This window comes from Tinamus guttatus, unplaced genomic scaffold (genome assembly GCF_059628265.1).
Source record: "Tinamus guttatus ecotype Peru unplaced genomic scaffold, ASM5962826v1 Tinamus_guttatus_pri_ptg000211l, whole genome shotgun sequence".
NCBI classification, from domain to species: Eukaryota; Metazoa; Chordata; class Aves; order Tinamiformes; family Tinamidae; genus Tinamus; species Tinamus guttatus.
Genome location: NW_028288745.1, coordinates 4,113,860 through 4,127,696, shown reverse-complemented (window position 1 = coordinate 4,127,696; position 13,837 = coordinate 4,113,860). Strand labels below are relative to the sequence as shown.

The 13,837-nt window shown below is 39.8% G+C and overlaps 1 protein-coding gene across 1 annotated transcript; it reads left to right on the top strand.

The window, feature by feature from the left end:
- Nucleotides 1-3,861: 3,861 nt before the first annotated feature.
- Nucleotides 3,862-10,586, top strand: RGS13 (regulator of G protein signaling 13). The gene is made up of 5 exons (XM_010222402.2): nt 3,862-3,890; nt 5,576-5,644; nt 7,392-7,453; nt 8,424-8,590; nt 10,389-10,586. Exons 2-5 carry the CDS (start codon nt 5,580-5,582, stop codon nt 10,584-10,586), a joined length of 492 nt encoding a protein of 163 aa, XP_010220704.2. The 5' UTR covers nt 3,862-3,890; nt 5,576-5,579.
- Nucleotides 10,587-13,837: the final 3,251 nt, after the last annotated feature.

Here is a 13,837-nt window from a genome sequence, read left to right as displayed (position 1 = left end):
CCTATAGTTACGCACTGTGAAGCAGGAAGGAAGTTAGAGGCGATGCCCCTTTGAGATGGCAAAGAATAACACAAATTCATCACCTTAGACCGCTAAACGCCACTCCTCCCTGCCCACACACTGAAATAACAGACTGTGAATGTCATTGTCTTCTCTGTGGTTGTGAAATGGGTTGAGAAGCAAAGAATACATGGCAGTAGGTGGAAAGATTACATGCTCTCATCTTCCATTCACAGACATGGGTTGATTGTGTCAGCAGTGCAATCCCTATAGATGAAGCTTTATGAAAGGAAGTCTTTAGTCACAGAGCATAAGCAGAAATCACAAACCAAGTTTTGCTTAATATTCCACTTGCTAAAAGACTGCTCAAGTATGTCTTGGGTGTACAAAAACAAAAACAGATAAGTCTTAAGGTTATTCTCCAATTTTGTTTGGGTAAATGCAACCTCAAAGTTTTGGTTGCAAAAAGATGTAGATCTCTGAGGAATATGTTCATTTTAAGAAATAAACTTGTTTCCCCTTCTTTCTCAAAATAGGGCCAGAAAGCACTCCTTTGAAAGACTCCCAAGCAGTTCAACATGCTAATCTCACTGAGCACTGTGCCTTCGGCCTCTTTGAATAGTCTAAGTATTCCACAGGCTTAAGGACCTCAGGGACCAGTTTTCACATGGCTCCCTTTCACTGATAAAATTCAAACTAGTTCAAATGAAAAGTGACATGCAGAAATGCAAACTTTCCAGCATCACCCTAGACATGTGTGCAGATACAGATCAACAACACTTCTCAAGGTTTCTTGTATAATCAGTGTACTAAAGTGACAGTACATCTGCCTACAGACTTTACACCTCTGAAAATGAGTCAGGATTTTTTTTTCCCTTCCATGTTGCTGGTGCGAGTACAGGAAAACTTTTAAAAATAAAATAAATATCCTTTGCATAGTAGTAACCACTGAGAAAGCCGTGAATTTCATAACACTTATGGAAAAAAGTTTGTACTATGTTTACTGCAGTTAATGGTTTGACAACCATAAAGGTCAATAAGACAGCTTTATAGATGCAGAAGAGAGGCCTCTTATTTAACAAGATCCAGAGTTTAAGCAAAACAACATGCTTGCTCATGTCAGTCTGAGCAATGCACACATGGTCTTCAAAGCCCAGAGCCAAATTAGGAAGAGGTTGTGCTGGAAATAAACAGCTGGAAGGCAGGAAGCCCTGTGCAAACATGGTCAGATGTTCTGGCCAACATGGGCCAAATAATAATCAGTAACTTGTCACTAAGGCAGTCGCCCAGGATCCTCCCATGAAGTGTTAAGCACAAAGCCCTACTGAAGTCCAGTGGGTGCAGTAGTTAATTACCAGGTTCTGCAGCAATCTAGGGCATGCGGCACCTCTTACCCCAACCACAGCACCACGAGAAGGTGAAAGTTCACTTAAATGTAGTCCAAGCCTTCAGTCATGCAATTTCCTCTTTCTGCTTTGACGGTTGAGGCACGCATGGGACTTCAGGGCTTTTAGGAGGGAAAGGAGAACAGAAAGGTCAGAGCACACCTCTGACGCAAGACGGGGTGTCTGAACTGCAGTTCAAGCATTGAACAGGTGCTTGGGGAGCACTCAGTTAAAAGGTTGTGGACATTGGCAGCTATGAGGGATATGTCCAAACCTATAGCACAGAAGCCTGAAGAAAACATAAATATAGAAACCACTGGAACTCTTGAAGTCACTAAATATCAGCAAGCTATGCCTATATCTGCCTGGCAACAGAAACCACTGCCTCATGTGTAGAGCCACAGACTGCTCCTTAGCCATAGTGTACTGCAAGGAGGACCTGAACCTATTCTAGGAATTCTGATACCTGTAGGAGTAGCTTTTTCCTGCATGGCAAGGATGAGCAGTACTTAGATCAAGGCATCCACCTTCTGCTCTTTAGTTTTATCAAGGGCCTCAATGCTTTACCTAAGCTTTCTCTTGGAATACGTCTCAGACCTCCTGGCATGTCCTCAGTGCTCCTATTTACATGCCCTGATAAGACACGGCACAGGGAACTAGCCCCAGCAAGCAGCATTCCTAGGTGCACAAGAGGCAGCACGTGGGTGCACAGCAGGGAGGCTGGGGAGCTGTGTGCAAGCAAGGCAGCACGTGGGTAGATGGAAAGCACGGGCATCAATCTGAGAAAACCCAAGAGGGACAGAGCTTCCAGGTTCACTGCTGTGAAACACATGTAGGTGGGCGAGATATTTATTGAGCAGAAGGGAATTAAAATAGAAACCCAATAGGAAAGAATGAATAAGAGCAAAAAATAGAGAGAAGGCATGAGAATTAAAAATGGTACTACTAGCTAAGTGAAAACAAGAGAAAACAGAAAAGGAAATAGGAGAATATGGATGAGGGAGGCTGACAAAGTACCTATCTCTTATGCCAAATGGTTACAGAAAGAGAAAACCAATATGGACACTTAAACAGTCTCTTGAGTAGCAAGTAAATCTTGAAGACAGCCTTGCTGTATTTTTTGCATAATGTCATGTCTGTCAGACATTTTAAGATCACTCTGAGAACCAGGAGAGGTTGTGGTGGGACAGGATAAGCAGACACAATCCAGCGCATAGCTCATTTTCCATGAGGCTCTAGAGAATGCAAGTGAGAAAAACTGCTGGGATCTGTAAGCATCACCCTGGGCTAAAAGGAAAGAGCTGCTGTGACCAAGCTGGTCAAACATGCTCTCAACCACTCAGCAATGGGTGGTTCAAAGTCAGGGTTGCGGGTGACAAAAAAGGAGAGAAAAAAATAGCAGCTCTGACATGGTGCGTGCACACACACACACACACACACACACACTGAAAGCCTGTTCACCCTATGCTTCAGTTATCTGCTGGTCCCTCCTCCCAGGCTGGATGAGACTGTTCTTTGCCTTGAAACCGCAAAGAGCTTTCCCAGAGCCTGCAGAGACCCTGCTTGAAGTGATACTCAGAGGAGGAAAAAAAAAGACAAGAAAAAGTACCGCCTTCTTCAGGGTGACAGCAGGTGACATCTAGTGGAGTACTCAAGTAATAAGAAAAAAACGTCATTTGGGCTCAGTCGCTTACATTTTCATTGAAAAACCTCTCCTGGGTAATCACCAAGGCTCCCAGGTATTCTGGGGAGGGAAAGAGAAAGGCACTTTCTGGATGTTGAGCTAAGGAAGGGCCCCAGAAGCAGCAAACTGTAAAAGCACGTTTGCAGTGAACACTAACAGAGTGGCATCGTCTAAATAGCAGCAGACCTGTTGAGTCTGCCACATACTCTCCATATTCCCACGGTTTTCAGAGAGAGCAACAAGTATGGAAAATCAAATAATAATTTTTTAATAATTAGTGGAGACATAAGAAACAGAATTGAAATTTTCCTTTTTGTACTTTTTCATCCATTAGAGTCACAGTATCAGCAACATTTACTTATGTGGCTTCTGTTTGTGGCCCCTTGTACCATTTGTTTCAAGCATGGACCCTAGAGTTAGATGTTAGTAACTTTGATAAAGGGATGGAAATTATTAGTCATAAAACTTGGACAGTACATGCAAGATTTCAGTAAAGTAAAACCTAGCTTCATTGCCTTACAGCTGATCAGTAGAGATGTCAAGATAATTTCAGAGCAAACAGCCTCTATCAGCCATGCATCAGAGTCCAACTGAACTTGTTCTGGTGAAACCACAGGCACTCTTTGCATATGGTATGCATAATAAAGGACTCCGGCACTAGCATGAACAGTGGAGACGCAGACAAAGGGCAGTAAGACCTCCTGCATTAAAAGAAAATAATGAAGAATAATACAGGTCAAGGAATTTGGAAACTTTGGGAAATAAAGGCGACTACTAAATGAGACATTTTAACCACAGGCAACCACCCAAGAAGAGGTTCTGTAAGTATAAGGCTTTGTACTTACAAATATTACCAGGAAAAAACGTGTAGCATAGGAAAGGAAATATGCCTTTTCCACTTGGTATGTAAAGTTACCTCAGCATAGCAGAGGCATTCATTTTCAAAGTGTTACTGATGTATAAACAAGTTCATCTCTATTTCCATGCAAATATTTTGTGTAATATTCTTGGTACCAGTCAAACTGAGTGAGATTACAGAAGGCAACTGAGGAGAATTTTTATATAGGTGTTTCTTTCCAAAGACTCTACAGGAACCAACTCTGTGTATTAAAAATAGGGAGATCGGGTAGTTGACAGATTATAGCATAGCAAGAATGTTGTAAACTACAGTGTATGTTGCAGTCTGAATGTAAACTCCTTGTTCTTTGACCTACCAAAGCAGCCTTCAGTATTTTCCAATATAAAAATAGAGAATTAAGATATCATTTCCAGATCAGCACTGCTTGTAGCACCCCCCCCCCTTTTTTTTTTTTTTTTTTTTTTTTAAGAAATACTTTCAGGTCTTTGATTCACCTATTATCAGACAGGTTAGTCATTCTCCTATAGTGCTGTGACCATATGACTTTCCTTTTGATTACAAGAGCTGCAGGAAGTATAACTCCTATACGTTGTAAAATTTGCACCTTTATTGTGATAAAACCTTATAGTAAGCTAACAAAATGGTTATTAGATGTATTATCATATGTATCAGGTGAAAATATCCCCTGTGGCCCAGCTGCACAGCTGGATGAGCAATTTGGATGTACTTTGATGGTTACGTGCTATGATTTACAGCAGAAGATCAGACCTTAATGCAGGCAGGGTCACAGAAATTCAGAACTCAGAAATTTTAGCCTGCTATGAAATTTGGCATAAAGCTACAGCTTTCTCTGCTGCAATTTATGCAATATATCCATCCTGCTGTAGGAATAATGCCATTGCCAGCACGGAAAATCTACTCGCACATAAGGGCATGGCATTTGGTTAAAGCCTCTAGCTCAAATTAAAAAGGTTCCTAAGAACAACAACATCTCCTGATGCAATGTGGTTTTCCATCTAGCAACCACAGGGAGAAAAATTACTGACTGATGCTTTGAACTCATTTAGAAATGATTGAATTAGATTAGAATCTAATATTTCTAGGTTATTTCTGTATGACAGTTCAGCTTTATTAGCTACTTGAGGTTTCAAAACAAGCAACAGTTTGTATTTTGTTTGTATTTTGGTGTTAAGTAGACCAGTGATTAGGATACCAGAACATGCAAAATACAGGATATCTGGCATTCTAAAATAAGGCGATTCAGGCAAGTCTACAGCAGTCAAGCCACTACAGTAGCACAAGCGCTACATGCCAGCAAACCCCCAGCTGAAAGGAAGTTTAAGTAGTTACTGTGGAAGAATATTTGGTTTTAGGCAGGTCATCCAGTGCACCACACAAGCTTAGCAAAGAATTTGGCATCTCTTGAAAGCCAAAGGAGAATAAAACAAGTTTCAGCTCACAACTCCCGTCTCCAGAATAAGTTTAAAAATCCATAAAATAAGAATACTCTTAGAACTGGTAGCAATGCTACAAGGAGGAGACTGTATTATACTGAATTAGAGGCAAAATATATTGAATTATAAGCAAAAATATAAGGTAACAAGACTGAGCACAGCAGGTTTAAAACTCATTATTTTTCATGTTTAGGAAAATGAGTCTAAATACCTGCTGGTTTTGCAAGATACTCAAAGCAAAGAAAAACAGGATTACTACCAAGTAAGTAATGATAAATACTCCTATGTTCTGCAACACACCCACCTGCCCGAGTAGGAGAGGGAAAAAGAGAGGGGGAAAAAAATCCTTCACTGTGGAAGTTCCTGCATAGGCTTCATGTCATGTGCAGCATGCAGCACCTTTGGCACCTTTCATACAGCCAAGTGTTTGCTGCTAACGCAAAGGGTACCCTGAAAAGTGCTGAATATGTGCGTGGATCCCTTCCATGTGCAAGGCGGATGCTATCAGGTAGCACGTCACTGCATCAAAAAGACTACGACCAAGACAGCACAATGCAGCTCCTCATAACCTGTGCTCACATTTTCCTGAGCTCAGGAAAAAAAAAGAAAAAAAGAAAAAAAAGGAAAAAAAAAAGGAAAAGAGGAGAAAGGTTTTCCTCTGTGTCAGCTGCCCCCTCAGGCATGACCTCCTTTTGGCTGCACAGATGGCTGCTGAAGGCAAATAACCCGACATGGAAATAAGAGGCCCTGCTGCTGATGCTCATCGAGGCAGTGAGATGGATGCAGAAGCAGCCTTGCTGACTGAGCTAAAAAATTATCTGTGGCAGCGACAGCCAGCATGACTCAGAGGCAGCTCTTAAAAAGGAAAAGAGAAAAAGATGTAGAGGAGCAAGATTCTCACTTCCAATAAGCACACGCTTCATGCGTTTACAAAAAGGTGGCCAACACTGCATGAGGAAAATGCCTTTTGACAAGGAGCAGGCCTGGGTTTCCTGGCGTTACTAGAGAGCTAAGAGCACAGCGTGCTCGTGGTGACGTGCCTGGTACTGTGCTCTCTGGAGAAGAAGGCCCAGCCAAAATAAAAGGGCAATCGCCAGTTAAAAAGGCCACAAATCCTGCTGTTGAGTAGAGAAAACCTGGGAAGCAGAGACAAGAGCACGTATCAGAATACATAGCCTGTGCTTCCTCCTACTAACATAATCATAAGCATTTTTAAATTACCATCATATAGGTCCTCTAACTGCAATGCTTTGAAAAAGTCACCTAGCATAAATGGAGCCATGATAACTTAAGTCCACTTGCAGTCAGGCCACCAAATATTTATTTTTCATCAAATTGTTTAGTCTCTCACCTCGCTGCTTTCATACTCTTTCCCAGAATCAACCAAGAGATTCCTACAATCTTGTGAAACTATCACTTGAGAATAACAAGCATCAAGAAAAATATATATTTTTTCTTCAGTCACCACCAAGAAGTGGGCCCAGATTAGCAACATGTGTCATACTGGGTTATAAACAGCAGGAGATGGGCTGGATAATGCGTATTAACCTTGTGTTATTTGTCTCCTGCTCCAGATCTCAGCTGACAAGGCAGCTGGCTGCAGCCTGGGTCGGAAAGGCCTTTAGGTATTACAGGACGATCCAGAGCCCTCGGACTGCTACCAAATACAAACCTAACTCTCAACATCCCTGTCCCAGAGAAGTTATAGTCTAGAAAGTTACTGCTTTCCTTACACATTAACCAAATACGCACGTGCCATTTTTGCAGGAATTATCTAGAAGTTCCTTCAGATGGAACTGAATATATAGTAGAACAAGAAGAGTATACTCTTCAGCATAGTTAGCATAGGAACTGAAACATGCAGAAAAGCCTTTTTATATACAAAATTCTTACATATCCCATTTAAATTAGAGGACAGATTGTCAGTTCAAAATTGCTACTTGTATACTTGGCTCTAGCCATAGCAAACTACCTCCTAGCGCAATCATCATCTCCTTTCTTCTCTGAAGGTTGTCTTTGGAGGAAGTTCTCCAGTGGTCCCAGTCTTTCGAAAAGCTGATAACAAGTAAATGTAAGTAACAATGTGTTTAATCCAAGCTAGATTACTGGAGGAAAAAAAAAGTTTCTGTAAGAGAATGTCAAGAAGTCATCACACAGGGTATGCGCTACACTGCACGTACAACTACTGAAATTCAACCTTTTGTGTTATGCATTCAGGTTGTTGCCCCACGCTTTGTTCAGGTCTCCAAATTATCCCACATAGACTTTACTATTTATATAAGCATGACTTAAGAGTTGTAAGCACTCACCATGCTCAACAAGACACAGCACTGGACAAAGCCTCCTAAGTGTTCTCCTGGCCTTAGGCATTTTAACAACTCTGCCATCTAGAAAGCAGGTCAGATGAAAGGACCACAAGAAAACAAACAAACAAGCAACCCACCCTCAAAAGTCTAGTCTTTGCTAAGGTCCCACCAACTGTCACTGCGAAACACCTGGTAACAGGGTTGGAAAGATGTGTCCTTATATGTAAAACTGCTCATGTACTGAACAGAACTTTCTTGTCACTGCTTCATCTTATACAATTAATAGCAGCAAGGAAAGAGAACTACTCTTTCCTTGGTATAAGAATTTAGGAAGAAAGGGAAAAAATGTGATTTTTATTTTTATGCTGATCATGATTACTTGATAATACTTAGATATCTCCTATGCAAAGCTGGAGCTAGAACTTCAAAATAATCTTCAGTCCTTGGATATATCTGATAGTGTTTCTGCAAGGCAGGAAGCACGAGGCTTCCCATGCCCCTACACAGCAAAACACCACTGAAGTCAAAGGAGCTCTACACATGTAAGGAAATACCTGCTTGAGGTCTAGGGCTCTGGGGTGAGTTCAAGTGTTCAATTCCTCACTTATAACCTTTCTAATAAGAATGTTTGTAGGTGGGCGTAGAACGAAGCATTGTAGACATCCCTATTGCCTTCAAAGGTCCCTAAAGGTAATGCACCTTGTACAAAAAGTTTGGCTTCTGAAATATTTACAGATGGGCCTGTGATCTACCAGACTTACTTGGAGACTGAGCACAGCGAGGAAAACATCAAGTTCTGGCTTGCTTGTGAAGCCTATAAGAAGATCACATCACAAAGGAAGAGGATTTCAGTGGCCAGGAAACTCTTTACAAACTACATTGAACCCCAGGCTCCCAATGAGGTGAACTACTGTAATATGAGCTGCTCCTTTTCTTGCTAGAAATGTCTGTAATGTGGTTTACAAAATACAATGACAAGTGTTTTGTACCTCTTGTATAAAAGTGCAAAGACCTTTGCCATCCATCCTTCCCAAATCCTTCTGCACCCAGGATTTCAGTACCTGACCCCACATCTTCACCATCTTCAACCAAATCTACCAAGGATACCTGTGAAAGGCACAAACATGCTCAGAAACAAGTTCTTTGATCTCTTTTCTTTTCAGAGTGTGATCCAGGGGCCGTGGCTCTCACTCCAGTAAAGACTGGGTTGGACCATTACTCCATGAATACATTAGTCCAGTCTTTATCAAAGTAAAGAGATATGAAGTAAAGTAAAAAAAAAAACTCTATCCACTCTTGTCCCCTCAGAAAACTGTCCAGAAAAAGCAAACAAACAAAAAACTGATCTGCTTTCCCTAAACATTGTACCGCTTTAAGTAGAAAGCGATTAAAGTTTTTGGATTTTTTTTTTAAATGTAAAGCATTCAAAAACTATTTTTTTCCCATCACTACTAGCTATACAAAGAAAAAAGTCATTCCTGCTCAGCAGGTCATGCTCTACAACCTAGAACCATTGCTGCTTATTGCTCTTTTGCTTTTATATCAGCAGGCCCTGGCCAGGTAACAGAACTCAGGAAAAAAAAAAAAAAAAATCATGGGGGGGGGGAAAACACACACACACACACACACACACACACACACACACACTATTAAAGATTCTCAGAATATAAATCTGCCTGTTGATGCTGAAGGGCAAGCCCAAAACAATCCAGCTTCATCCCCAGATGCTGTTTGAGAGCATTTACAGCTTTAAACAATTAAAATACTCCCACTAATCTAAAACTTTAGGAAATCAGATTTTTTCCTTTGTACAGGTTTAAATCATAATTTGAAAGGCAACATATTTCTCTCATTTTTTTTTTCCAATTTCTTATATTTTTAGCATGTACAGGCCATAGGAAATTCAGCAAGATACTAATTTTCAAAAGAGAGATGTCAGTATTGCCAACCACACATTCATTACTCAAAAGTAAAGCCTTCAATCAGGATAGCTAAATATAAGCTGTGCAATTTTTTCCCCTGTTCCCAAAGTGCTAAGTATTTGAACCATGTTAATAGCTTTCTGGATTCTAGCTCTTCAAGACACCCTGATTTCATGCTCTTTGCTATTAAACTGAATTAGATACTACTGTGTTCAAAGTTCAGCAGTATTTAAAAGGTTTAATCAAATGACCCTAGAATAGCACAGTCCCAACACACTCAAGACATCTGCTCTAGCTCACACTGTTAGAGCTCTCCTTTCAACACCAAAAAGCCAAGTTAAGTTGCCGGAAGCAATGCAATTCATCCTGAGCTAACCCATCACGATAAAGCTCCTATTTTATTTGGAACATTGCCTATTGCTAAACCTTTCTACTCTCAAAGTTGGATATATAGGTTCTATTTTACCTTTATCCAGAGACCATCATGATTTCAAGAGTGGTGTTCTTAGATACCGAGAATCTGTTCATTTGAGTTCACTAGAAATCAAACCAAAAACTGAAGCATTTAAAGGCATGAACATTAAACTGATTTCTGTTCCGTCTTTATTTTGGCAGCGTCTCATATACTTCCTACATTCCAAATAACATAAACCACACACACACTCTCACATCACACATGTATATAAGGCATTCAATGCAGTTTACCTAGCTTCATTCTTCCTTGCCTTTCCTTTCCAGATATTCAGTGTAACTTTAGTAATGCTGTTTTATGTTTCAGATCAACATTGACAGTCCTGTGAGGAAAAGGATTATCAGGAACCTTCAAGAGCCAACAGAGTCCTGTTTTGATGAAGCACAGAGAATAATTTACATGCACATGGAAAGAGACTCCTATCCCCGATTTCTTGAATCAAAATTCTATCAAAAACTCAAACACAGCCTTCAGACTGACAGTAATAATTCAACAGTAAATTAAAGGTAAAAGATGAAAACCTTGAAAAAGTTCTCTTCTGGTAGGCAAGTGTTTCTAAAGTTTAAGTAGACAGAGTCAGGCAATACATGAATATTAATCTGCTAAGCTGTTATGTTGATGTTTGATCTGATGAGAAACTATTGTCCCCTTCTTCTCTAACGGAGAAGTTCCACCTCCAGCCTTCCAATAAAAAAAACTGAAGAGCAGGGGAAAAATAAATTTCAGAAAGCTTTCAACCAAAAATAAATAAATTCTACAGTTTTTTTTAAATTGAAATTCAACAGCTCTAGCAACATATTTTCAATGTTCTTCAATTGAAAGATCTGGTACAAAAAAGAGTGATGCTTCTAGGAAATAACTGCTTATTTGGTTGTTTGTAACACACAAGAAAAAAAAAAACAAGTAGTCTGCGTTGCTACATTTCCTAGTTTTGTTACTTGGAAGAGATATAATGAAATCTAAGGAAGACCAATACAGTACAGTGTTCATATGGTGTAGAGTTAGTTGTACATTGAATTTTGATGCACCATGTATGTTGTAAAGGTACTTAATCTACAGACTACAACGTATAATACCACATACCCCACTAGAAAAACATCTTGTAATATAAACAGGTCTCCATCAATCCCTCATGCATTAACTGTCAAACAGACTTGCTGATCTATTGATCCAGTATCAACATATGTTGTACCTCATTCAAAAAGAAAAACAAACAAGCAAACAGTCTTCAAGTCTTGTTATAACTGGAATCTCTCAGTTCCTTCAGTGTCTTCAACAGAGGCCCCAAAGGGCAGAGACAGTCAGCACACTTCTAGCACCCGCTCAGTCCATGTTATTCCAAGGTATGAAAGGAGCAAGGTCCAAGAACAAGGCACAATGGCAGTGGTGCTGGAAGCCCATACAGCATCACACTGATCCTCTAGGGTGATTGCACATTGAAAATATTTATTCAAATTAATCTGATTAAGGGCCTTAATTTATTGGCTAATCTTCCTATGGAAAACATTAGTTCAAAACTATTGTGATCCTGTAAGATGTTTCCTTTTGCAGTAGAATGAAATATTAAATGTGAGACTATGCTAACGATAAACTCTTTCTCTTCCCAAAAATCATTGTGAGCGGTGATGGCACTGAGATGCACAATATAGATTACTCTGGGGAAGAGAGGCATAGTAATTTATTGATACCAGATAAGTATTAAATGCACAACATGTTATCTGCCTTAGAAAGTCTGAGCCAGAGAATGTTGGAGAATGCAGGAAGTGAGAGAAAAATATCAAAACAAACAAAAAAACTACACTCTTTTCTACCATCTGTTGGTCATGGACAGAGGCAAGTGCCTGGGGCAGGTGAATCTCCATTCTGGCTTGCTATGGCTGTTCTGAAACCCTGTTGTCCAGTTTTGTTAAAAACCCTGGCATTCTCTGAACCTTGACTCAAGTCAAGCTGGCTAGCTCCTGTTGTTTGCCAGTATACTACAAGGCCTCCTCCCTTCCGGGTCCTCCTAGAATCAATAATAGTTTAAGGAATAGCCTCATTGCATTGCTTTTGTAAACAAACCAGACTTCCTACTCATTGAGGTGGGTGGGTCACATTATTTAAATGCAGTTGTATCACTGTTCCACTGTGTGTACATCCTAATGTCAACACCTAAAATGGTCCTTTACAACCTATTCTTTCAGTTGTGTAAGACTCCAGGAACTCCTTATCTACAATTTTAAATGAAAATCTCTTGCTGGAATTTATGCCCAGGTCTAAAGCAAGATACATAGCAAGCATGAGCCTGACCTCAGTTGTACAGAAGGCTTCAAGGGATCCTCACTGTGGTGAGGAAAGAATTGTTAACACAGAAGATGAACCTTTCCCTCTATGCTGACTCTATAGAGAAGGATTATGGCATTAAGAGGAGAACAGTCAGCTCAGATAAACCACTCAACAGATACTCTGCAGGAAATCTAGACAGAAATAGGGCACTCACTGCTGCTGTCAAATTTGATATCTCTACATTACAACGCATTTTGGCTTCATTTACCTTGCAAATGTGACAGCCTCAGGTCAAAGAAACCCTGTAGGAACTATAGGGAAACAATTGCTGCAGGGAAGCAGACCTGTGACAGTGACTAGCCAAAGAGCTCCTGGTCCCAAAAGTAAAGAGTTATATGCTTAATATCCCTTACCATTGCAGAGTTCATATTTACTGAGGGCTTCCTCCTAGAAGGATTAAGTTGTTTCTAAACTGATAGAACTTTCCTCAAAATATATTTATTGCTAATTGGTAAAGATATTGCTCTTTATTTTCCTTCTCTATTAGTACATGCATGACAACAACACTGTATTCATCAGGTCACGCGATTCATAATAACAGTAGCTAATGCAGCAGCAATAACAAATCACTGCTCTTAGCATTATCATTAGCAGCACTTGAATGAGTTCAGATGTACTTTCCATTGATATACAACATTAAAAGGTATTTGCTAACAGTAGCTTTTAATGATTAATGTGAAGAAAGATAAAACATTAAAAATAGTCAGATAAGTTAACACAATTCTTTCTTCTCAATTTAATAATAAAGTTAAAAATCCTAACAATGGCATTTCCTCAAACAGATTACATTTGACAAAATAAAACTTACACCAATTACTATATCAAATAACTGTATCTGACCTTTAGAATTGTTGACTTTTGGGACTCCCTAAAGAACACTAGAAAGCTGTTTGTTTGTTTTAAAGAGCTATCAATTAGATCATATTTAGCCTTTAAATGTGTTGGCTTACTTTCTTATTCACTAAGTGATGAAATTCATACTCTATTATAACAGTGCAGTTCTCAGTTTCACATCCAGTCTCAGTATCTAGGTGATGCTAAAAGGGGAGTAGTGAACGTGCAGGGCCTATCAGGTCTAAAACGCACCAGGTAACATTCTGCAACTAGACTGAGTCAGAACAAAACTCTAAGAATAGCACGTACTATTCTTTTCTGCAGAGGTGACTAGTTATATTACACCAGTAACCAGATTCTGTATATTCTTATTTAAACAAAACCATTTTTATTCTTAAATTGCTACAGTAATTTATATCACTGCAGCTGAAAACACTTTTATATAAAAGTTCATCTTGTATTTGGGATTATGCACAACTCCCCTTATACAGCAAGTATCCAGGGCCTTGGGAGAGACACGTACCCCACAGGATAGGATAGGTCCATGCTGAGAGACCTATGCAAGTGTGGGGTTTTAGCTATGGCAAGTACCACCA

Bases quoted from the DNA above. Each gene is read 5' to 3' on its own strand.
- RGS13 (XM_010222402.2), top strand. From the start codon at position 5,580: ATGAGTCTAAATACCTGCTGGTTTTGCAAGATACTCAAAGCAAAGAAA. The intron at 5,645-7,391 runs GTAAGTAATGAT...TCTTCTCTGAAG, and splicing joins AAAAACAGGATTACTACCAA to GTTGTCTTTGGAGGAAGTTC. The intron at 8,591-10,388 runs GTGAACTACTGT...TTTATGTTTCAG, and splicing joins AACCCCAGGCTCCCAATGAG to ATCAACATTGACAGTCCTGT.